General features: G+C 43.5%; 2 protein-coding genes across 7 annotated transcripts in view; one reads left to right on the top strand and one right to left on the bottom strand.

Annotated features, from left to right (window-relative positions):
• Positions 1–24,424, bottom strand: part of LOC310757241 (C-type lectin domain family 2 member D-like) — a 66,967-nt gene that overhangs the window by 22,080 nt on the left and 20,463 nt on the right. The gene's annotated exons all lie outside the window — the stretch shown is intronic.
• Positions 1–24,424, top strand: part of LOC310757182 (killer cell lectin-like receptor subfamily F member 1) — a 49,087-nt gene that overhangs the window by 23,797 nt on the left and 866 nt on the right. Inside the window, exons 1-5 of one of the 2 annotated variants that reach the window (XM_083602419.1) lie at positions 1,527–1,771; positions 7,519–7,608; positions 8,898–9,023; positions 11,682–11,836; positions 19,016–19,125. In XM_083602419.1, the coding sequence (XP_083458545.1) occupies positions 1,687–1,771; positions 7,519–7,608; positions 8,898–9,023; positions 11,682–11,836; positions 19,016–19,125 (566 nt within the window). In that variant the 5' untranslated portion in view covers positions 1,527–1,686. Of the gene's footprint in view, positions 1–1,526; positions 1,772–7,518; positions 7,609–8,897; positions 9,024–11,681; positions 11,837–19,015; positions 19,126–24,424 lie in introns of those variants that run through there. The other variant, XM_083602418.1, reaches the window with a different exon arrangement.

Below are 24,424 nucleotides of genomic sequence, written 5' to 3'. Positions count from 1 at the left end.
TATAGCTGCATCCCTGAGCAGGGCCAGCCCACGACATTGTGGCACCTGAAGTGAAGCACATTGTGGTGTCCCCTGTCTTCCAGGGAAGAAGGGGTTAGGGAGGAGCCACATCAGGAACAAGGTGGGAATAATATCTACATTAGGATCTGCTGCCATTGTGGATCTTGCTGCCTGAGGCAATCGCTTCACCTTGTCCCATGGGTTGGCCAGCCTTGTCCCTCGAGCATCTAAAAATTTAATGTCTGAGTAGGGTTTTGATGCATCTTCACTGTAGACTAATACACATGCATAATAATACAGTGGTAAAGGTAAAGGGATCCCTGACCGTTAGGTCCAGTTGTGGCCGACTCTGGGGTTGTGGCGTTCATCTCGCTTTATTGGCCGAGGGAGCCGGCATACACAGCTTCCGGGTCATGTGGCCAGCATGATTAAGCCGCTTCTGGTGAACCAGAGCAGCGCACGGAAACGCCGTTTACCTTCTCGCTGGAGTGGTACCGATTTATCTATTTGCACTTTGACGTGCTTTCGAACTGCTAGGTTGGCAGGAGCAGGGACCGAGCAATGGGAGCTCACTCCGTCGCGGGGATTCGAACCGCCAACCTTCTGATCGGCAAGTCCTAGGCTCTGTGGTTTAACCCACAGTGCCACCCGCGTCCCAATACAGTGGTACCTTGGTTCAATAACAACTTCATTTATGAACAACTTGGATTAAGAACGCTGCAAACCGGGAAGTAGGTGTTTTGGTTTGTGAACTTTGCCTTTGGAAGTGGAACATGTTCCGCTTCTGGTCAAGTGTGTTCCATTTGTAAATTGAGTCCCCCGCTGCTATGGGAAAGCACACCTTGGTTTAACAACGCTTTGGTATAAGAACGAATCCCCCTGATGGAGTGAGCTCCTGTCGCTCCATCTCAGCTCCTGCCAACCTAGCAGTTTGAAAGCACACCAGCATGGGTAGATAAATAGGTACTGCTGCAGCAGGAAGGTAAACGGTGTTTCCGTGTGCTCTGGTTTCCAACATGGTGTCTCGTTGCGCCAGAAGCTGTTTAGTCCTGCTGGCCACAAGACCTAGAAAAGCTGTCTGTGGACAAACGCCGTCTCGCTCGGCCTGGAAGCAAGATGACTGCCGCAACCCCATAGTCGCCTTTGACTGGACTTAACCGTCCAGGGGTCCTTTACCTTTTACCTTTGCTCCTCCCCACTCATAGAATCACAGAATTGTAGAGCTGGAAGGACCCCAAGGATCATCTAGTCTAACCCCCTTCAATGCAGGAATATGCAGCTGTCGCATACAGGGATTGAACCTGCAACCTTGGCATTATGAGCACCACGCTGTAACCAGCTGAGCTATCCAGTCTCATTCATGGAAGCCTCACTCACATCTCAAGATGGTTTAGCTATAATCCATAATTGGAGACTTCCAAAAGCCAAACTCCAAACCAGAAGCTGAACAATACAAACTGAGCAACTCACAAAAACGTTTTTTAAAACAAGAACAACAACCTTGCCCTCCACCCGCCGCCCTAACCACTAATAAGGCTGCGAATGTGTGACTGGTATTGTGGTTGAAGAGAAGAGCTGCTCCGGAAAGAGATGCATGGCCATCAACTCAGGCTATAGCAGCAAACCTCCAGTGCTCCTTCGACAGCCCTGCTCTCTGAGAGGCTTCTCTGCAGCCTTTGCTTGCCAATGGAGGACGAAGATGGCTATACTGCTTTGAACTTCCAGTCTAGGAGGGCTGCATCAGGAACTGCCGCTGTGGCTCAGAAACAAGGTACTCAGTTCAGACCCCTTCGTATCTTCCAGTTTTTGTCTGATTCCACTGTAATGTATCGGTTGACAGATGGACATGATTTCCCTTTTCCTTTAGATTTATCCTGTTTGTGGAAAGTTCGTTTGTACCATTATAAGCAGTATTTTTGTTGTTATAAGGAGACGGAAATGCAGAAGGGTGCATGGGACCTACGGATGGGGAATAATTTCAGTTTTGTTTGCATTTTCATGATAAACTACCCAAATTGCACTGTTTTAAACAAAACAAAACTGTCTTTCAAAATTCACACTTGTGTTTGAATTTTGCAATACAGTTCTTCAGCCACAAAATATAGACAAATATGCATATACTGGTGTCTATAAATAATATACGAAATTTAAATTTGTATATCATTTAAATAATATACAAAAATTAAGAGGAAATCGCTTGCAAAATGTGTATACATGAAAACTGCATATAAAAATGTGGGAGAAATCTGAAGTAAATGCGGATGAATTTTCATTAAAAATAAATAAATGGTTGCAAGCAATTCTCAAAGTTAAAGTTGACTTTTAAAATGATCAGTGCTACACAAGTTTGAAGGGTCTCTGAATATGTAAAGGGAGAGGGAGTTATCATTTGAAATTCACATACAAATGAAATCAAGATCCGGCTGCATGTTTTTAAACTTGATGACAGCAGAAATGTTTCAATATTCAATTTATTCCTTGTAAAGAAACCTGGAGTTATTTCTGATCATCAACAAGTGCATTTATGTACCCAGTAATACCTCTATGATTCTGAGCACAATTTCCTTCCATGTGGTATTTGTTATTTTGTATCCCCCCCCAAAATAACAAAAAAGCAGAAACAGGACCAAGGGTGTCATTTGTTCTTTTATAACAAGTTTGTTGTCTTGATTTCTTATTATTACGGTGAGTTTTGCCATTTCTGTATAGTCCATTAATTTCTGTAGCCAGTCTTCTCTCTTCTGAACTTCTTTTCATTTGAGGGCAAATAACGTTCTTGCAGCTGTAGTTGCATACATAAATAAATTTCTATACTGTTTAGGTAGTTCTAATCCTATAATTCCCAAAAGAAAAGCTTCTGGGTTGTTGTTTTTTACAAATGTGTTATTTTAGAAAGGAATGGAAATGGTTCAGTGAATATTTACAAATAAATTGTAAACAGACATTATGACATGGGCAAGATTATTGTAAATCCCTGCAGTTGTTGTTGTTGTTGTTTTAAACATATATGAGATATATATGAGCATAAAAGAGTAAGTGAAGATAATTCGGAGTATGCAGGAAATGATGAAAATAAATGTAAAGAACCGCAGAAAAAGAGGGAAGGAAGCTGAGGTTTGATATGTTAGAATTATTATTGAACTATTGTAACGTATATAAATGAAAATTATAAATAAGATTATTTTTTTTATAAGGATGCAGAATTGAGGACAATGCAAATAAAATTAGGTATGCTAGTTAGCTTGGAAAATAAGAAGTTATAATATGCTTTTACTCAAATTCAAAGCATGGATGTAGCATGAAGCGTGTACATAGATGGGTCTTTGCTTGTTGCTTTTTCTGCAACATTTTACACTCCTTCCTCCAGCCTAGCGAAGAAAAAACACTTCTGTAGATGCTGCACCCAATGTCCTGGCCAAGGCACAGTTTAAAGGTGTGAGCCTTTTGCCTGACCACCCGCTCCACCCACATCCTTTTCCTATGCACCTACTGAGCCACGGAGGCGACTCATGGTGAAAACTAAGCGCCTGCCTGTCCTTTTCTCTGCTAACACCTGTTCCCCACTGTGCCTGCCCAACAAAGGTTGGTGACTCATTTCTTTCACTGCAACCCAGGACACATTTTCAAATGCAATGGCCAAAGTTTTGCTGCAGAACTTCTTTCCACCTCAGGTCCACTTCCTGGTTAAAGAGAATGCTTCGTATTTTAGCATCTGGTGCTCCATTTCTTTTTGTCAGGTTAATGAGCAATATTGGTAGTCAACTAAATAATTGGACGGGCAGAGTAACTTCCATTTGGACCATGTCTGTCTTACCAGGCACATCTCATGCCTGTAGGAAGGGATTTGCACTGGCTGCCCATTAGATATCAAGCCAGATTTTTAAGGTCTTCTTTGTTGTTGTTGTTTAGTCGTTTAGTCGTGTCCGACTCTTCGTGACCCCATGGACCAGAGCACGCCAGGCACTTCTGTCTTCCACTGCCTCCCGCAGTTTGGTCAGACTCATGTTTGTAGCTTCAAAGACAATGTCCAACCATCTCGTCCTCTGTCGTCCCCTTCTCCTTGTGCCCTCCATCTTTCCCAACATCAGGGTCTTTTCCAGGGATTCTTCTCTTCTCATGAGGTGGCCAAAGTATTGGAGCCTCAGCTTCACGATCTGTCCTTCCAGTGAGCACTCAGGGCTGATTTCCTTAAGAATGGATAGGTTTGATCCATTTATGTATAAAGCCCTAAACAGCTCTGGACCAGATTTCCTAAAAGAACAACTTCCCTTTCGTTGGCAGGTAAGGGTATTAAAAGTACAAATGAAGCCCAATTAGTCTTGCCACAGCTTCCTGATTCTTGGCTTTTGGGAGGTGGGCTCCTTTCACCGATAGCTCTAGCGATATGGAGGGCACTCCATGATGAAATACAAGCATATTCATCTCTATTGGCATTCTGCGGGCTTTTGAAGATGCCCCTGTTTACACAGATTTCTCAGCATAGATCTCATGTTTTAATTACTGCCATGTTTTAAAGGAATTTTTATGTCTTGATGCAATTGTTTTATTGTGCGTTTTAATGGCGATAATATCAAATGAAAGCTAAAAACATGTCAATTTACAAAATGAAAAAAGGAGGTGGTTTTATCAGGCAAATAGATTACAGTATTGGAATGAAATTTCCATAGCTATTGGCTGCAAGACTTCTGAAATTAGACCATTTAGGGAATGTATATAAATTTTCCCAAGCTCACCAGCTGTCAGATACATCTGTAAATAGCCCTGATTTTTTTCAACCACTTTGGATGGTACACTTCCTATGAATATATAGCCCAGTTGGTTAGAACATGGTGCATATACTGCCTAGGTTGCAGGTTTGGTTCCTGTAAGCTAGAACTGCATAGAATGGACTCGATGCTCCTCAGGGTCCCTCCAATGCTACAATTCTATGTTTCTTCTACACAAAAATCAATGTCACACACCCACTTTTTCCTCTAAATAAAAATAGCAAAGTATTTCAACCTGCTTCCTATTAGTGGATGAATGTTTTCTGAAGATTTTTAAAATTCAAACTAATACAAAACATCAGAAATAAACGATGGTTTATTTCCTTCGCTCTATTTCTCTTCCCTCCTTTTGACAAAGCATGCTGCTGACAGCTGACACACACACAACAGACACCAGAAAGCTCCAATATATATTCAATCAGGCCATATAGCAAGAGGAGCACAAAATCAATGACAGCGAGCTGAGCATAGTCAAGGGGTTACGAACAATGATGAGATTTTCAGGGTGCAAGGTTTATCAGTACATTGATATCAGAGACTGCTCATTTCTTTTTCTTTCTTTCTTTCTTTTGTATTTTTGTTTAGATTTTCCATAATACAATTTAATTTAAAAAGAGAGAAATAATACATAACAGAAAAGAAACATTAAATCATTATACAATATCCAAAAAAGAAAAGAAACCCACCACCCTGTTTAACTTCCCTCCACCGCTACTCGTCTTCTCTAGAATCAATTTTACCTTTATCGTTGCATTCTGATTGTTTTTATTTTCTCTACATACATACATATGTCATTGATAATTTATTGTTTTGATGCATTTACATTCTTAATTGAAGCATATTAGCATGTCTTTTTTTCTAAAGGGAATTCATCAATGCATGGAACATTATTAAAAAACAACGAAATATTACTATCTAAAATATATAACCTTTTGCTAGATTTGGACATGAATGACAAGGAAGTGAAAAAGACAATAATTAAATGGGTGCAAAATTCGGCCACACAATATATTTAGAGCAGTGGGAGAAACTTTGGCAGGAAGATATAAGGGTTACCGCCTGTAGTACAATAAAAGAAAATTTCATCAAAATGTTCTACAGGTGGTATTTAACCCCAGTCAAATTAGCAAAAATCTATCAACTGAAATCCAACCTTTGTTGGAAATGCAACAAGGAAGCTGGTACAACAATGCCTGTGTGATGGAGTTGCACCCCGATTAAGTACTTCTGGGGAGAAATACATGAGGAGTTGAAAAAAATGATTAAAATCCCATTAACAAAAAAACCAGAGGCTTACCTACTGGGCCTTTTTGGAAAATAAATACCGAAATGGATAATAATAGCATCTAAATGGAAAGCTAAAGAACTACCTACCGAGGAGGAATGGATTCTCAAATTAAATGAATATTTTAAATTGGCTAAATTAACAGCATCCATACGACAGCAGTCAAATTAAAAACTAAAAAACGAATGGCAATGCTTTGATGATTATATGTGTGCTGGTCCCGGGACATTACCGTGCGGCATGGTCCGAGTCCAGTCCGAGGTCGAGGGTGTGGTATGGGGGCTGTCCGTCAAAGCTGTAGCTGGGTCCAAGGCGGGGAGTCGGGTGAGGTCAGGAACTCTGGCAGAAGAACAGGACAGGGTGCCGGCAGGAACAGCTTACCAACAATGTTGCTCCCGCAACCTAGGTCTGGGCTGGCTGGCTTTTATCTCCACTGAGGCATAGGGTGGCCCCGGTCCACAGGTGACTCGCCTCTCCTGGCCTGGAGGCGAGCACTCCTCCTGCGGGAACTTAGTTCCCTCTGCCTCTCTGCCCTGAGCCTCTGCAACTCAGGAGAGGCTGGAGGGTTGCTGGACCCAGAGGCAACCTCACCTTCCCCTGACGGGGCTGAGAGTGGAGCACCTGCAGGCAATGGGTCCTCAATCACCTCCAGAGACAGAGCAGATTCAGCTGGGGAATCCGGCACAAGTGAGGATCCGGCACAAGTGATTGCCCTTCAGGTTCAAGCCCCAGTCCCGGCTCAGCCGGTCCTGGAGGCGGGGACTTCTGTGCAGGCTGGGATTCCTCAGGTTCAGCCTCTGAATCCGATTCCCAGGCTATCACAATATGACAAAATATTGCTCCAACAGAGACTGCTCATTTCTTGCATGTGGAATGGGAGATCAGCTTTTCTCCTTATCATGCCAGCTCCATCAAATCTCACTCTTATTTTTGTCTTTTGTGAACTTCTTCACAAGCCCTTCTAAATTACACAAGTTTAGCCTGGCAGATCTCCACATTCCTACACCACTTCCACACACCCCTTTAAATGCCTCCTGACAATTCAACGTTTTAGTGTGCATTTCTCCTAATGTGCACATTTTTTGTTTGCAATTTTGCCTAGCACACTGTTTTTTTGAGCCATCCCCTAATACAGTGCATTTTGGTATGTTGGCGGTTTACTAAACATATACCATTTGCCTGTTGCCTCCTGAAGGGATTTTTTTTTGTCAAAAAACAAAACAAAACAAATCACCCAGCCTTCGCCCTGTGATGTTTGTTAGCCTGCAATTTGTTGCTTTTTAGTCGTTTAGTCATATCCGACTCTTCGTGACCCCGTGGACCAGAGCATGCCAGGCACTCCTGTCTTCCACTGCCCCCCGCAGTTTGGTCAAACTCATGCTGGTAGCTTCGAGAACAATGAGTTACAGGAAATTCTAATCTAGGCACTGCTGACTCACATCATTCAAGTTTTCCCACTCCTCACAGATGCTTCTGGGCTTCCCTGTTGGTACCGGATCACCCTGTGGGCAGGTGGCTTTGTGATCATCATCCTGGGGGTGGCTGTGACAGTCTTGGGTGAGTATTATTTATTATTTCATTTATGAATTGCTGTCCATGTGGCATCCTGAAGTGGTTTACCATATAATAAAAGCATATACACAATGATTGTCTAAATAAAAACAGTTAGCACATCTTCCATTAGCTCCAGCCCATTTGGCCTGGCCCCCTCTCCAGAGCCCTCCTTCTCCCCCCACCCCAGTGGTTTCAGTTGGCTGGGTTGGTGTGTATGGAGCACCCTTTACAAGTCTAGTGCATGGCCATGTTCTGCGTACTCCCATGAGCTTTCATCAGGGCCATACTCCTTCCACAAAATCAGGTATTGCAACTTCTTTCTTCGCATCCTGGAGTCTAGAATTTGTTCTACTTCATACTCCCCTTCTCCTTCTACTATGACAGGAGGCAGAGGTGCTTGTCTAGGTGCCTGGCAAGGGTGTGCAGGCACGACAGGCAACAAAACTGATCTGCGGAAGATGGGGTGAATCTTCATGGATACAGGCAATCGAAGCCAGAAAGTCACAGGGTTGATCTGATCTACAACTTCAAACGGGCCCATCCTCTGTGGCTCCAATTTCTTGCACCTGCCTTTCTGTGGCAACTCACGTGTCAACAGCCATACCTGATCTCCCACCTTAATCTCGGTGCAAGGTATTCTGTGTGCACCAGCCAATCTCTTACAGGCTTCCTTAGCACAATCCAAAACTCTCTTTTAGCAAACTCTGTATTCCTGTCAGTTCTTCTATGAAGTCTTCTGCTGCTGGCACTGACAGGGAGTCGGTCGGGGATGGAAAGGTGCGAGGGTGGTATCCATAACTGGCAAAGAAGGGGGCCTGCTGTGATGAAGCATGAAGAGTGCAATTGTATGCAAACTCAGCCAAGGAGAGATTGAATACCCAATTGTCTTCCTGGTAGTTCACATATTCTGATTAGCTGTCAATTGGGAGTAGATTGACAGCTGAGGAGAAGTAATGTCAGTTGGGAAAGTCAGTGAGGGAGGGAGGTGTGAGGCAAACAACTCCCAAAGCTGAGGTGAAAATGGGTATCTGAGGCCTGAATAATAAGCTGTTCTTCCCCGTTACGTTAATAATAGTTTGCTGGTGAATATCAGAAGAAGGGAGCTGGTGGCTGTGTTAGACCAAGTTGCTGCCCCAGATAAAGATTGTAACAGGAATAAAATGGCAGAAGTGTGTTACCATTGTCTTATCATATCCATCTTCTTCTCTCATTCCTTGGCCTCTAAATTTTGAATTTGTGCCTTAACATTATGCCTACTCATTTAACTGGCTTTCTTTGTTTTGTGGGGGCAGCTTTGCAGTTGGAACCTGAAAAGGGAAAAATTCTACTGAACAATGGTGGATGCAATGCCTCAACAGTCAAGTTTCTGGCTTCCCTAAGACACAACTTCTGCAATCAAAATCAGTATAATTCCTCAGGTAGAACTGACATATTGTACTGCTGTCTCTTTCAAGCATAGTAATTGTATGTAAGAGCTTGCTTTCAGTTCACATCTATGTTGTTTTGAGGCATAAAACCTTCTGTAAAGAAACTCATTACATTCATTGAAATTCATTCATTCATTTCATAGACTTATAGAATTGTAGGGTTGGAAGGGAATTGTAGAGTTGGAAGGAATCTGAGCTAAAGCATCCATGACAGGTGGCCATCCAATCTATGCTTCCTCCAAGGAAGGAGAGGCCACAACCTCTCAAGAGAGACCATTCCACTGTCAAAGAGCTCTTACCATCAGAAAGTTTTTCCTGATATTTAGTCAGAGTCTCTTTCCTTGCAACTTGAATCCATTGTTTTAAGTCCAACCCTACTGAGCAGCAAAAACAGGCTTGCTCCATCTCCCGGTGGCAGCACACATTCCAGCTTGTCAAAATCCTTCTTAAATTGTGGCACCTAGAATTGGACACGGTACTCCAGGTGGTGTTCTCATAGTTTGGTGGTAGAGCACCGATCTTGGATGCAGAAAGTCCCAGATTCCATACCTTGTGTCTCAGACTGCTGCTAGTCAGTGTAGACAAAATTGAGCTAGATGAACCCCATGGTCTCCCTCAGAATAAGGCAGCTCCCTATGCTCCTAAAATATCAAGCATTGGTGGTTTCATTCTACAGCTAACTTCACACTCAACTCTGGCCTTTCTCACTAAGAGTCAGGTGAGGAAGGTGAGACCTACCCATTTGCCCTCTGGCACAAATCCACTTCCTTTGTTATACCAAGGACAGTATTTAAGGCCATTAACTCACCTGGCTAGTTCAACAATGAAATCCTCCATTAGATTTTAACCCTTGCTGGATCCAAGATCCCAGGAATTAGAAGGGACTCAGGCATCATAGAGACTGACAGGCCCCCTCCAAAAAACCTACCTCACCACAGTATTGTCAACTAGGACCTACCATGAGACAGACTGTGGAGTACAACTTGGACATGTAGGCTGCAGTGTGATGATGGAGGCACCTCCAGTTGTTTCTCCCAACCCTCCTGAACCCCCTTCTACCTGAGAGCAGAACTGTGTGTGCCTTGTCTCTTGTCTTGTAGCCCTATAACTAGCCTTCTGTCCTTAGGTGCTTGGGCATAGCTGGATTTTTTGTTAGGGGGGCAGGCCTTTTGTTAGGGGGGCAGAACCTCAGTTAGCTATGTATTTTTATTGGTTTTTATTGATTGGGGAGGCAGCTGCCCCCCCTGCCCGCCCCCTTGGCTATGCCCATGCTTAGGTGTAATGGAGGGTATAATCCTGCTGCTGCTACAAAAATAAGATTCAGCTACCTGGCGAGTCAGCTTCTATACTAGGAGGAATGGAGTGGGAGGAATCGTGTCTCAAGTGGCAAAGCAGTCTTTGAGCAGACTTGGTCAATTCACCTTCAGCATTTTGTCTGGTAAACTCCATCTCCATCTTTGTCCTCTAGGGCAGTGTTCCCCAACCCCCGGGCCGCGGACCGGTGCCAGTCCATGGATCAATCGGCACCGGGCTGCCCGAGGAACTTCAAATCATTTCACTGTGGCGGGCAGCCGAGGCGCAGAGCATTGCGCCCTCCCAAGCCCGCCCATTGTGTGACAATAGCGAATGAAAATTCGCTATTGTTACACTGATGCTCCTCCTGACCAATCAGGGAGCAGGTCTTCCCGCTTCCTGATTGGCCGAAAGGCAAACCTCACGCCATTGGCCGAGGAGGAGGTGCCACGGGAGGACTGAGGACTCGAGGTCGGAGATGCGGGGACTGAAGAGAAGCTGCCATGAGGTAAGTGCACGGAGGGGGGGGGGACTCAGCACTATCAAACGGAAAGAGGAGCAGCAGTGGTTTTATTAGAATGCCCTCTCATTCACCCAGGCCTATTGCACTTATTTAGGTCAACAACTCCTGGGTCGAATGTGTTTGTGCGGGTTCAGGCATAAGTGCACAGAGGGGGGCGGGGGTTCTCTGCTATTATCAAACATTTACCGGTCCGCGGCGATAAAAAGGTTGGGGAGCACTGCTCTAGAGGGTTCAAGTTTCCTCTCTCTGAACTCATTCAGATGGAAAAACTAGGCGAGTAATAAACTTGCATTTGCGATGGCATGATGTGAGAGATCTGTACTTTGGTCTCTGTATCTTTTTATACTCAAAAGCATTTTGAGTGTGTGGGGAGGACTGAATTGGATCAGGACTATACTTTAAAAGAAGCTTTAAAGGGGGCCAATGTGAAGCTGCACGCCTGTTTTCCATACAAAAATCTCCTCCCCACCTGACAGCTGTTGTCTCAACTCCACCCACCCGCCGCACCCCTAAAAAGCACCTTCTGGCTCAGAGGGCATGTTTTCAAGTGGGAAGCCAGCACTGAGTCCTGATAGAAATGGAGAGCGTGATCTGGATCAGGGCTCCTCCTTCAAAAGAACTGTGGCAAATTTAAGTACACTTTTTTAAAAAATATGAATAACATAAAAAGTTGTTGGACCCCAACTCTGAGGAGCTTCAGAGTTTGGAATTTGGAGTTTGGACAGCTTCACTCAGCCCAGAAGCTCTGGGTCCTTACTGTTGCAGAGCAATTACCTTTTTCACAATTGAAATGGAGGTTCAGTCATAATCATTAAGTGTCTTTCTTTCCACAGTTAATTCACCTTGCAAAGTGTGCCCTGTACAATGGCACCTCCACAGGGACAAGTGCTACTGGCCATCAGACCATATTAAAACATGGAATGAGAGCCAACATGACTGTTCAACAAGGGATTCTCAACTGCTGGTCATCCAAGACAAGGAGGAGATGGTAAGGGGACAATTGCATATTTCAGGCAATGCATTCGCATGCAGATTAATTCTGAAGGAAGCCTGAGTCCAGCTGAGCTTAACTCTAGCTTAGTAGCTCTGCAATGATATCATGGTTGGTGACTTGAGAAGCATGTGGAGTGTGGGGCCTTGTTTAGTGCTTCATCCCATTCCCACCCATAGCCAGTTCATCAGTGTCTAGACAAGGCCTTGGGGAGCTTGACTAGTGAGAACCAAAGTACCGGCTGCAAGCAAATCCCAAGTCCTCTTTTTATTTAGAAAGACTCTTTAGGAAGGTGAGGTTGGTTGTGGAGCAGTGGCAGAGGAGGAGCTGGTGTTCCCCTTGTTTCCCCCCCATTCCACATGGCCTTTCAGCGGCTTTTCCCCATGGATGCTTTAAAGCGTGTTTGGAGGCTTTTTCAACGGTGTTCCCACTATACGCAATTTCACTTCAACGCAGAGTGCCTAGCAACGTAACCCCTGCGTAAATGGGGAGGCCTGTATTATAAATGCTTAATGCTGCTTTGATTCCTGTTCTTGGTGAATGTTCATTTTTTTTTTTTAATATTTTATTTAGGATTTTCTTGTTTTACAGAAGTGTAATGCCTCGTATTTTTTTTTTCCCATGTAACATTTTTACAAATCCGTTTCATTTGTTGAGGCATTAGGGGGAGAAGAAAAAAGAAAGAAAAGAGAAAGGGGGGGTGGAGAGAGGGAAGATGGATGGGGGTGGGGTCGGGTGGCAGTGTTTCTATTACGCTTAGTGTATGTAGAGTTTGGTGTCAGCGTTGTTTGTGTTGTTCACTTGTGTTCCTTTGGTAGTGAGAGAGTTTGGGGTTGGCGTAGGGTGTGATTGTTTGTTTGTGATTGGCTGTGGTGATCTTTGTTTTCGTGTGTGAGTGAGGTGGGTGGGTGTTTTGGATCAGGTTAGCCATATTGATTTGTATGCTGTTGGTGGATTATTGTCATTGTCTTGTTGGGCTGTGTATGTGATAAAGGGGAGCCATACCGGGGTGAAGGTGTCTTCTTCGGTTTGTCCCCGTGTCAGTTTCAGTTTATTAGTTAATTTTTCCAGTAGGGCTGTTTCCCATACTATTTGGTACCATTGGTCCATGCTTACTCCTGACAGGTCTCTCCAGTGTCTGGTTATGGTGTTTCTGGCTGCTGAAAGTAGGTGGGTTATGAGTTCTTTGTGGTGTAAATGGGCATTGTTGTCTTGGAAGATGTTTAGTAGGGCCAATTCTGGGGTGATATCTAATACTTGTTTAGTTATTTTACATATTTCTCGTATGACTGTTGCCCAGAATAGTTGGATTTTGGGACATTCCCACCACATGTGGAGGTATGTGCCTGTGGAGGTGCACCCTCTCCAGCATTTTGGTGAGGTTCCTGGGCGTATTAGCACTAGTTTCCTTGGTGTTAGGTACCACCTGTAGGTGAGTTTCAGTGTGAGTTCTTTTCTTTTCGTTGATATGGATTTAAAGGGAGGTTTAGACCACATTCTGGTCCATTGCGTGGGGTTAATCTCATAGCCTATGTCATTCTCCCATTGTTTTTTGATTGCGTCTAGGGGGTTTGTGGGGTTTTGGAGTATTATTTTGTATATTGCGGATACCGTCCCTTTACTGTTTCCCTTTGTTGTTAGGAGGAGGTTTTCGAAGGTTGTCAGGGGCCTAGTTGCTGCTAATTTTACTGTTGGGTTGTTTAAGAGGGCATGTAGTTGGTGTTGTGTTAACCAGGGCATTTGGGTGTCTTCTAGTTTGTCTTGTATTTCTTGTGTTGACAAAGGTTTGTTATTTTTATAAAAGTCTATTAGGCGATATAAGCCTTTGGTTCGCCAGGTTTTTATCTGGAGGTTTTGTGCTGCATGGTGGAATAATGGGTGGTACGCCAGGGGGATTAGTGGGGATGGGGTTGGGGATAGTTTGCCTATTTGTGTTTTCCATGCTTTGAGCATGGTCTGTGTGTACCTGTTGAGTGTTGTGGGAATTTTCTTTAGTTTGTTTGGGAGGAGTGGGTATGCTGTGGTGCAGGTATTTTCAATTGTGTCCCTCTCTAGGTGTACCCATTGTTTTGTCTCATCTTCTAGTATATATGGGATTATATGTCGTATTTGGTTGGCAATGTAATACGCTTCTATGTTGGGGATTCCCCATCCTCCTTCTGAGGTGGGGAGGTGCAGGCATTTGGGGCTTATTCTTGGTTTTTTATGTGAGAAGATAAAAGAGTGTAGTTTCCTTTGCCAACTGCGGAGTTGGGTTGGGGGGATCCAGATTGGGAGGGTTTGGAATAGGTAGGTTAGTTTTGGGAGTGTGATCATTTTGATCATGGCTATTTTGTCTGAGAGAGTGAAATTCATGTTATTCCATCTCTTTAGGTCTTTGTTAATTTGTCGCCACAGGGGCTTGTAGTTGTGGAGGTGCAGTTTATTGAGGTTTCTGGTTATTTGTACCCCTAGGTATCTGAACTTGGTGTGGCAAAGTTTTATTTTGGTGACCTTCGTGAGTTCTTTTTGGGTGTGAGGAGGGGTGTTGAAGCACATAGCTTCTGACTTTGTGAAATTTACCTGTAGGCCCGACACCATTGCAAATGTGTTGAGTTCTCTGATTAGGGAGGTTGCTGTGCTTATGGGGTCTGGTGTTGTGACCATTAGGTCATCTGCAAAGAGCCCTAATTTATAGGTTCTGCCTTTTATTTCCACTCCCTTGATGTCTGTGGCTGCTCGGATGCGGATTGCTAAGGGTTCCAGAGCCAGGATAAATAAGAAGGGAGACAGTGGGCATCCTTGTTTCGTGCCTCTTTGGATAGCTATAGTATTAGAATCCATATTATTAGTTCTGCATCTTGCTGAGGCTTGGGAGTATATTTGTTTGAGGATTTGTAGGAAGTTGGGGCCAAATTTCATGTTAGTTAGAACTGCTAATATGTATTTCCACTCTAAGCAATCGAAGGCTTTGAGGATGTCTAAGGACATAATTGTCAATGGGAGTTTGGTTGCCTTGCTGTGTTCGATCAGGTTCAGTAGTTTCCTGATGGGGTCTGTTATATTGCGGCCAGGGACAAAGCCAGTTTGGTCTGGGGCTATTAACTTGTGTAGGAAGATTTTTAGGCGGTTGGCCAAGATTGATGTGAATATCTTGTAGTCTTGGTTTATTAATGAGATTGGGCGGTATGATTCTACTTTGAGGCTATCTTTTAGTGGTTTTGGGATGGAGACTATTTTGGAGTGGGTCCAGGTTTTGGGGATGGGACCCCCTTTTATGATGTCGTTGAATAGGCGGGTCATGTAAGGCATCAAGGGTTCTTTGAATTTCCTATAGAATTCTGCTGTGAAGCCGTCTGGGCCTGGGGCTTTGTGTGGTTTCAGATTTTTGAGGACTGCATCTATTTCCTCTGGGGTGATAGGGCTGTCCATGAATTCCTGTTCCTCATCAGTTAGGGTAGGCATGGTCAGTCCTGCTAGAAATTTTTTTATTTCCCTCTCTGGTGGGTTATGGGAGGTGTATAGGTTGGAGTAGAATTCTGCAAATTCTGAGATTATTTCTTTGGGGGAGAATGTTATGTTGCCGTCTTTTTTGGTGATGCAGTGTATTCTTGTTTTGAGTGCTTTTTTCCTACATCTATTTGCTAGTAATCTGGAGGTTTTCCCTCCATATTCATAGAAACGTTGTTTAGAGTATAGAATGTTGATCATTGTTTTGTTGATTTCTAAGGAGTCTAGTTCTCTCCTTTTTTGTTCTATAAGTTTGAGGAGTTTTTTAGATCCTGTTTGTTTGTAGCGTGATGAGAGGACTGTGATGTCTTGTTCTATTTTGCTAATTTTTGAGGTGGTTTGTTTTTTAAGGAATGTTTTCTCTTTTATGCAAGCTCCTCTGGTGACCGCTTTCATTGCGTCCCATAGGAGGGGGGTTGTTATATTGTCTACATCGTTTTCCTCGAAGTAGTTTTGGAGGGTTTTTGTGAGATTCTCTCTAATTTGTTTGTTTGTAGTTAGGATGGGGCTGAAGGACCATGATGGGGTGGTTTGTGTTCCTTCTCCTATTTTAACGATGACTTCTACTGGGGCGTGATCTGTGATTTTAATGTTACCTATGTTTGTTGATTCCACTGAGGGGATCAGACCCTGTGTGAGTAGAATGCTGTCCAGTCTGGACACTGTATCATGGCGTCCCGATTGGAATGTATGGCTGATGTCTCCCGGGTTTTGCTCACCCCAGATGTCATAGAGACCCCTGTTTTTTAGCAATTTTAGTAATTTGTAAGAGTTCCTAGTTGTTGGAGGTTTCCTTCGGAGGAAGGTTGCCCATGGGGTTGTAGGGTGGATATCTTTCAGGGATATGCCTTTCATATTTAGATTGAGGTCCCCTCCTAGGATTGCTTCCCCTTCAGAGAAGGAGAGGAATTTGTTTAGTGTCTTCTGGAAGAATTCTAATTGTTTCGCGTTTGGGGCATATATGGAGCCGATTGTCAGTTTGATTTTGCCGTCTAGTGTCCCTTTAGCGAAAATGAATCTGCCTTTTTTGTCCTTGAGGACTGTTGTGGCAGTGAAGTTCAGGTCTCTACTAAGTATTATGGCTACACCACGTGCTTTCCCTGAGCCTCGTGCGACCCACTGTTGACTGAAGCGGGGGTCGCTCAGGAGTTTGCTGCCTTTGGGTGGGTTGTGTATTTCTTGTAGGAAGGTGATGTGTGGTTTCATGGTGTTTATGTATGAGGTGATGCGCTTTCTTTTGATGGGGTTTCCCAGCCCCCTCACATTTAATGTAATTGCTTTAAGGTTAGCCATCTTGCTTATCTATTATGTGGGGTGATTCCCTGCCAACCCGTTCGGGTTGTCTTGTGTCTCTCTCTTCGTGTTGTTTAAAGAACCAGTGGGGTTGCGCTGACCTAGGGTGTGGTGGGTGGGGGGCTAGTGGGGTTAGAGTAAGATTTGGGTTAAAGAGTAGGGGGTAAGTTGTGGAGAGTTTCCTATATGTAGTCATATAGGTGTTTGTTTGGGGTATTTTGGGCCATCTGGCATTTAGCCGGTTGGTCCTAGGTCTCAGCTGGTGTGGAGGGCCGTGTTCAAGGACAGGCCATCCCCCCTGTTGTCTGCGATAGGGGGTGATCAGCGAGACAGTGTGAATTGACTTTGTAACGTCACTGTCAAGTATAAGGTTCATAAGCAATGTTGCCAATGTTTTGAGCAACATTGTTGGTGTGTTGGGGTGGGGATGTGGGTGCTGGTACGCTCTGGTGCCACCATAGTGCTGGTTGGGTATCAGATTTTAGCCTGATCGTGGGTTGTGTTATTGAGGTTGGAGTTGTTTTTCCTTAGTATGGAGTATGGGGATGTTGAAGGTGTGGGTGATGGGGAGTGTGGTTGAGGTCGTCTGGACTGGTGTTGGGGTGAGGATTTCTGTGGGGGTGCGGGGCTGGGGGGGATGTTGATGGTGTTAACTAAATCTATGTTTTGGAGGAAAAGAGGGGGAAAGGGGGGGGAATCACCAGTCCTTCAGTTTGTGGTTTTTTCCTGGTTGCTTCATTCAGCTGGGGTTGTTGTTGTAGGGTTGTCCATCTGCGATGAATTGGTTTGGTTAATCTTGGTCTGGTTTCTTGTGTCGTATGGCCGGCGGGACGGTTCTGAGCGTGATGCTTGTCTGTATTGGTTTGCGTTGTTGTGCCGCTTCTGTTGTTTCTTTTTCTTCTGTACCGTCGTCCAGTTGTTTGTTGTTGTTTCCTCGTGGTTGGGGCTGTCACTTGGTGGGTTTGTCGGTTGCCATTCCGGTGGGAGGTCGAGTTCAAGGTTCTTTAGTAGTTGCAGGGCCTCAGATATGTTGGTGGCCGTGTGTTGTGTTGTATTAGTTGTTACAATGAGGCGGAAGGGGAAGCCCCATCGGTATTTGATCCCTGCTTGTTGGAGACGCTGGGTGAATGGGCGCAGGCTTTTCCTCCGGTTTAGGGTATCCTGGGATAAGTCCTGTAAGGCCAGGATGGGGGTTTCTCCATATCGAAGGTTGGTTAAGTTTCTGATGCTGTTCCATACCTCTTCCTTCTTTTTGTAGCGTGTGAAGCATACAATGATGTCTCTTGGGGGGGCGCTGGGTTTTGGCATAGGTTTTAGGGCTCTGTGAGCCCTCTCCAAGTCATCTGCCTCAAGTTTCAGGCTTGGGATTATGTTTTTCAGCCAGTGTATAATTAGGTCTGCTGGGCTTTTCTCCTCTGTTTTTTCAGGAAAGTTGCGGAAGCGGATGTTACAACGTCTATTGCGGTCTTCAAGGTCGGCTTGCTTAATTTTCATCTCTCTGCGTTCTGCTTCCATTTGGTTTACCAGTTCGTCCAGTTTCTTGTTCACACGTGCATTCTCCTCCCGGTATTGCTCTATTATTCTTTCTTGCATTTGGTTCTTGTTCTCTAGAGCTTCCACTTTGGAGGTTAGGTTGTTGATTAGTACCTGCATGGGAGCCATTGTGGCCTTCAGTGTTTCTTCTAATCGTGCTTCTAATCTTGCTTCCATTTCCCTCAGGTCTCGTTTCGTTACTGGGCGGTCATCATCTTGAAGGGGAGTTACGGTCTTAGCGTTGTTTGCCATCTCCCTGGTTGGTGGCATCTCAGTCTCCCTAATGGTTTTGGTTTGAGGTTGGCTTGGCATCCTCTTGGAGTAGAGCGGTGGTTAGGAGTTGTGGCAGTGGTGGTTCCTGAGTATTGTTGGGTTGCTAAGCTGATCAGGCTTTGGCTGGTGGCTTGTGCAGAGCGTTTGGATTAGGTGGCCATTTGTGTCACTTCTAGCCTGTGTTTCAAGAACTTCTGTAGGGCTTCTGTAGTTGCCTCAGCGGTGCCGCCAAAGCGGGGGGGGGGCAGGTAAGAAGATGAGTAGACTAACGGACAGACAGTTCATATAAAGGGAGGGGGTCAGCAGGTAGAGATGCAAAAGATTAGGGGGTGGGGCCAGGGGAAATATTTGTTTCGGAGGGGGTTGTATATACCCCAAAGGGGTGCTGTACTGGGGTCCAGTTAAGGTGGAAGTTGGGGTTGGGAGTGCACTCAGAAGCAGAGACAGACAAAAAAAAAAAAAATCTTGGTGAATGTTCATTATAATTAATATCAACTTTCACATTTTACTACTTTATTTTATTTTAGTGTAAGATTTATTCTGAAGTTATCAACTTGAACATATATATATAATTTCTCTCTCATACAGGATTTCATAAAAAGCATTACAAAAGAATCAAGTTACTGGATTGGACTCTCACAATTAAAAATGGAGAAGAAATGGGTGTGGATTACAGGCTCCCAGCTTGACCAGAGTCTGTGAGTTGTTATTGTTTTTAATCAAAGCAAAGTTTTAGTAGGCTAAGAGAAAAGATTGCAAAAGATTTTTATTTATTTATTTATTTATTTATTGCTTGCTTCTACTGGCTGCTGAGAAGATTCCCTCAGCTGACTCCTGAGAAATCGGGAAAGGTCTGGGGGGGCAAGTTTCCATTCCATGAAGACATGGGGGTTGTTCTATTTTTATTTTTATTCTCTGGCCGCCTCGCTCCCCACTCATGGTCTCAATTGAAGTGCCCCCCTTGCTCCACAGCACTGGTTCCTGGGGGGAAGGGAAAATCCTTAGGGGCAGGAATGGAACATTTCCCCTTAAAGTGGTACCTTGGGTTACAAACACTTCAGGTTACAGACTCTGCTTTTTTTTTTTTTATAAATTTTTATTAGTTTTTTCCATACATAATACAAGACAATACAACACAATACAAGACAGACAAACATACAAACACGTATAATTTCTTGACCTTTCATTTCATAAACCTTCTTTCAGCGACTTCCCCATACCTCCCCTTTCTGCATCCCTGTTGACAATCTTTTCAGCATCCCCTAATATCAATATAATACTTTCTTTAAGTCTTATTTCTCATGTCCAATTGCTAATCGCTGCAATTCTATTGTACATTACCCAAAACATTTTAGCATTCCTTGATTTTACAACAGTTCTTAAGATAGATTTTAAACTTCTTCCAATCCTCTTCCACCGTCTCTTTCCCTTGGTCATGGATTCTGCCGGTCATCTCAGCCAGTCCCATATAGTCTATTACCTTAGTCTGCCATTCTTCCAGTGTGGGTAGTTCTTGTGTCTTCCAATACTTCGCTAATAGTACTCTTGCTGCTGTTGTAGCGTACATAAAAAACGTCCTATCTTTCCTTGACACCAATTGGCCTACCATGCCCAGGAGGAAGGCTTCTGGTTTCTTCACAAACGTGCATTTAAGCACCTTTTTCATTTCATTATAAATCATTTCCCAGAATACCTTGATCCTTGGGCACGTCCACCAAAGGTGGTAGAAAGTACCTTCAGTTTCCTTACATTTCCAACATTTATTATCGGGCATGTGATAAATTTTTGCAAGCTTGACTGGGGTCATGTACCACCTATAAATCATTTTCATAATGTTCTCTCTCAAGGCATTACATGCCGTGAACTTTATGCCGGTGGTCCATAACTGCTCCCAGTCAGCAAACATAATGTTATGACCGATGTCTTGTGCCCATTTAATCATAGCTGATTTGACCGTCTCATCCTGTGTATTCCATTTCAACAGCAAGTTATACATTCTTGACAAGTTCTTAGTGTTGGGTTCCAATAACTCTGTTTCTAATTTTGACCTCTCCACCTGGAAGCCAATTTTCCTGTCCTGTTTGAAGACTTCATTTATCTGATAATAATGAAGCCAGTCTCTTACTTTTGACTTCAATTTCTCATAGCTCTGCAATTTCACTTTTCCCTCCTCCTGTTCTATAATTTCCCAATACTTTGGCCATTTGGATTCCATATTAAGTTTTTTCACTTCCTTAGCTTCCATCGGTGACAACCACCTGGGGGTTTTGTTTTCCAGCAAATCTTTATATCGAGTCCAAACCTTGTACAATGCTTTCCTAACAATATGGTTCTTGAAACCTTGATGAATTTTTACCTTGTCATACCATATATATGCATGCCAGCCAAATCTGTTGTTAAACCCTTCCAAATCCAAAATGTCTGTGTTTTCAAGAAGCAGCCAACTTTTCAGCCAGCAAAACACCGCTGATTCATAGTACAACTTTAAGTCCGGCAGGGCAAACCCCCCTCTTTCTTTTGCATCAGTTAATATCTTAAATTTTATTCTGGGCTTTTTGCCCTGCCAGACAAATCTAGATATGTCTTTTTGCCACCTCTTGAAACAATCCATTTTGTCTAAAATCTGCAATGTTTGAAACAAAAACAACATTCTAGGCAAGACATTCATCTTAATAACAGCAATACGGCCTAACAAGGAAAGTCTCAAATTTGACCATACTTCTAGATCTTTCTTAATTTCTGACCAGCATTTCTCATAGTTATCCTTAAATAAGTTCACATTCTTAGATGTCAAATTAATCCCCAGGTATTTCACCTTCTTTGTTACCATTAAACCCGTTTCACTCTGAAACTTTTCCCTTTCAACAGCTGTTAAATTTTTGTCCAGTACTTTCGTTTTCTGTTTGTTCAACTTAAAACCTGCTACTTGACCAAATGCTTGTATTAGTTCTAAAACTCTTTTCGTACTAGTGTCTGGCTCTTGTAAGGTTAAAACTAAGTCATCTGCAAATGCTCTCAGTTTGTACTGTTTAGCTCCGACCTGCAGGTTACAGACTCTGCTAACCCGGAAGTAGTACCTCAGGTTAAGAACTTTACCTCAGGAAGGGAACAGAAATCTCATGCCGGCAATGCGGCAGCAGCAAGAGGCCCCATTAGCTAAAGGGGTACCTCAGACAACTTCATGCCTTGCAGACAACTTCATTGTCCAGAAAGTGGGAGAAGCAACAAGAGGAACAGCCATTTTAGATCTGGTCCTAACCAATGTTGATGACCTGGTTAGTGGGGTAGAAGTGGAAGGATCATTAGGCGTGAGTGATCATGCTCTTCTGAAGTTTACTATACAGCGGAAAGGAGCAGCCAAGCATACTAGGACTCAATTTCTTGACTTTAAGAAAGCCAACTTCATAAAACTTAGGCAAGTGCTGGGTGAGATCCCATGGACAGTAATACTAAAAGGAAAGGGAGTTCATGATGGCTGGGAGTTTGTTAAGAGGGAGATAGTAAAAGCACAACTTCAGGCAATACCAATGAGATGGAAACATGGAAGGTGCCTAAAGAAGCCAGGGTGGCTATCTAAAGAACTTTTAACTGAGTTAAGATTTAAAAAGGATGTGTACAAAAAATGGAAAAGGGGGGAAACCACCAAAGAGGAATTCAAACAAATAGCCAGCACATGTAGACACAAAGTCAGAAAAGCTAAAGCACAGAATGAACTCAGGCTTGCTAGAGAGGTTAAAAGCAACAAAAAAGGCTTTTATGGGTATGTCCGTAGCAAAAGGAAGAACAAAGAAACAGTGGGGTCACTCAGAGGAGAAGATGGTGAAATGCAAACAGGGGACACAGAAAGGGCTGAACTCCTCAATGCCTTCTTTGCCTCAGTCTTCTCCGATAAAGAAAACAATGCCCGACCTGAAGAATTTGGAGCAAATGATTCAGCAGAGGAAACACAGCCCAGAATAACTAAGGAGATAGTACAAGAATACTTAGCTAGTTTAGATGTATTCAAGTCTCCAGGGCCAGATGAACTGCATCCAAGAGTATCAAAAGAACTGGCAGATGTGATCTCAGAACCACTGGCAGTCATCTTTGAGAATTCCTGGAGAACAGGCGAAGTCCCGGCAGACTGGAGGAGGGCAAATGTTGTCCCTATTTTCAAAAAGGGGGAAAGAGAGGACCCAAATAATTATCGCCCAGTCAGTCTGACATCAATACCAGGGAAGATTCTGGAGCAGAACATTAAGCAAACAGTCTGTGAGCACCTAGAAAGGAATGCTGTGATCACCAATAGTCAGCATGGATTTCTGAAAAATAAGTCATGTCAGACTAACCTGATCTTGTTTTTTGTCAGAATTACAAGCCTGGTAGATGAAGGGAACGCAGTGGATGTAGCCTACCTTGATTTCAGCAAGGCATTTGACAAGGTGCCCCATGATATTCTTGTAAAGAATCTGGTAAAATGTGGTCTTGAATATGCTACCACTCAGTGGATTTGTAACTGGCCAAGGAGTGTGGTGGAGTCTCCTTCTTTGGAGGTCTTTAAGCAGAGGCTTGACAACCATATGTCAGGAGTGCTCTGATGGTGTTTCCTGCTTGGCAGGGGGTTGGACTCGATGGCCCTTTTGGTCTATTCCAACTCTATGATTCTATGATTCTATGATTCTATGATTCTAGGTTAAGAACGGACCTCTGGAACCAATTAAGTTCTTAACCCAAGGTACCACTGTATTTATAAGTGCTGTATGGAACCACAGTGGCAGGGAGCGGAGGAGTAACTCTTCCCACTTCGCTCACAATCTCAATCACTGCCTCCCCAGCATTGATAATACAAGGAATTCTGGAGGCTGTTGTGGAGAGTCTTGCACAGAGCAGCTGGTGAAGTTTTTGAAAAGTGAAAGAATAGTAGAAAATCCTCATGCTCCTTGTCCTAACCAGTGACAACACCCTTCTCCATAGAATTCTTAAAAAAAAAACCTCACCCTGTTTCTATTTTCAGAGCTTTCTTTCTCTCTTAACACACACAAATGGTCAAAAAAGAGTATGCCCCAGTCTCTGGTGGAGCATCTCTCTCTGCTGCAATCCTCCGTCCCAGGCCCCAAAGTTAATTACTTGGTTTTGTGGCAGGAAAAGGGGGAGATGGTGCTGCTCCCACTATCAAGCTCAGCATGACTTTCTTCACTCTCTCCACTTTGATGCATGTTTGGAGGATTCAAATGCATACAACCAGCTTATTATACATTTTGGGAACACTCATGCTTTCTATTAAGAACATTAAAAATATATATTTGTAACAGACTTCTGTCCTGATATTCAGATGTACCTTTTTCTTCCACAGTTTTCCAGAACCAGACTATATTGAAGGAAACTCTTGTGCCGCAATAAAATATAAAGTCACCTCTGAAATCTGCAGTACTGTATTTAGGTGGATTTGCCAGAAAGACCCTCTCCTACTCTGATATTTTAGTTTGATAAATGCGATAATTATGTGGGTTTTTGTTATTTGCCAGGAACACACAATAAATATGTCATTGAGTGACTAAGATTATGTAAAGATATTATTCTGTTATCATCAAAATACCTCTTTGTGAATTCCAGAGGTAGCACACCTAACATGGAATTCTAAGTCAATTTATTATGGTTACTAAAAGATTAGTTTTAAGTCACAATTGAGGATCAGCTGTAGAATTTGACAATGCAAAATAATAATAAACAGGAAGGGTGCCACTGCTGAGAAAGCCCTCTGGCTGGATCCCTGTAACTTCACTTCTCACAGGGAGGGAACTGCCAGAAGGCCCTCAGAGCTGAATCTCAAGTGTCCGGGCTGAATGATGGGGGTGGAGACATCTCAAGGAATGGGTGCAGCTGTGTCAGGCTTCAGGGAATTGGCTTCCTCCCCCTCCCCCTTGGCAGTAGATAAACAGAACAAAGAAAAAGGAGTTTCTTAGCAGTTAGAAACTTTAATGATCACAGAGAGAGAACAAAGAATCCATTCCTAGGAAT

This window comes from Podarcis filfolensis, assembly GCF_964270895.1.
Source record: "Podarcis filfolensis genome assembly, chromosome: 2".
NCBI lineage: Eukaryota > Metazoa > Chordata > Lepidosauria > Squamata > Lacertidae > Podarcis > Podarcis filfolensis.
The sequence above is the reverse complement of the archived record's forward strand: the minus strand, read 5'-3'. Positions and strand labels throughout refer to the sequence as shown.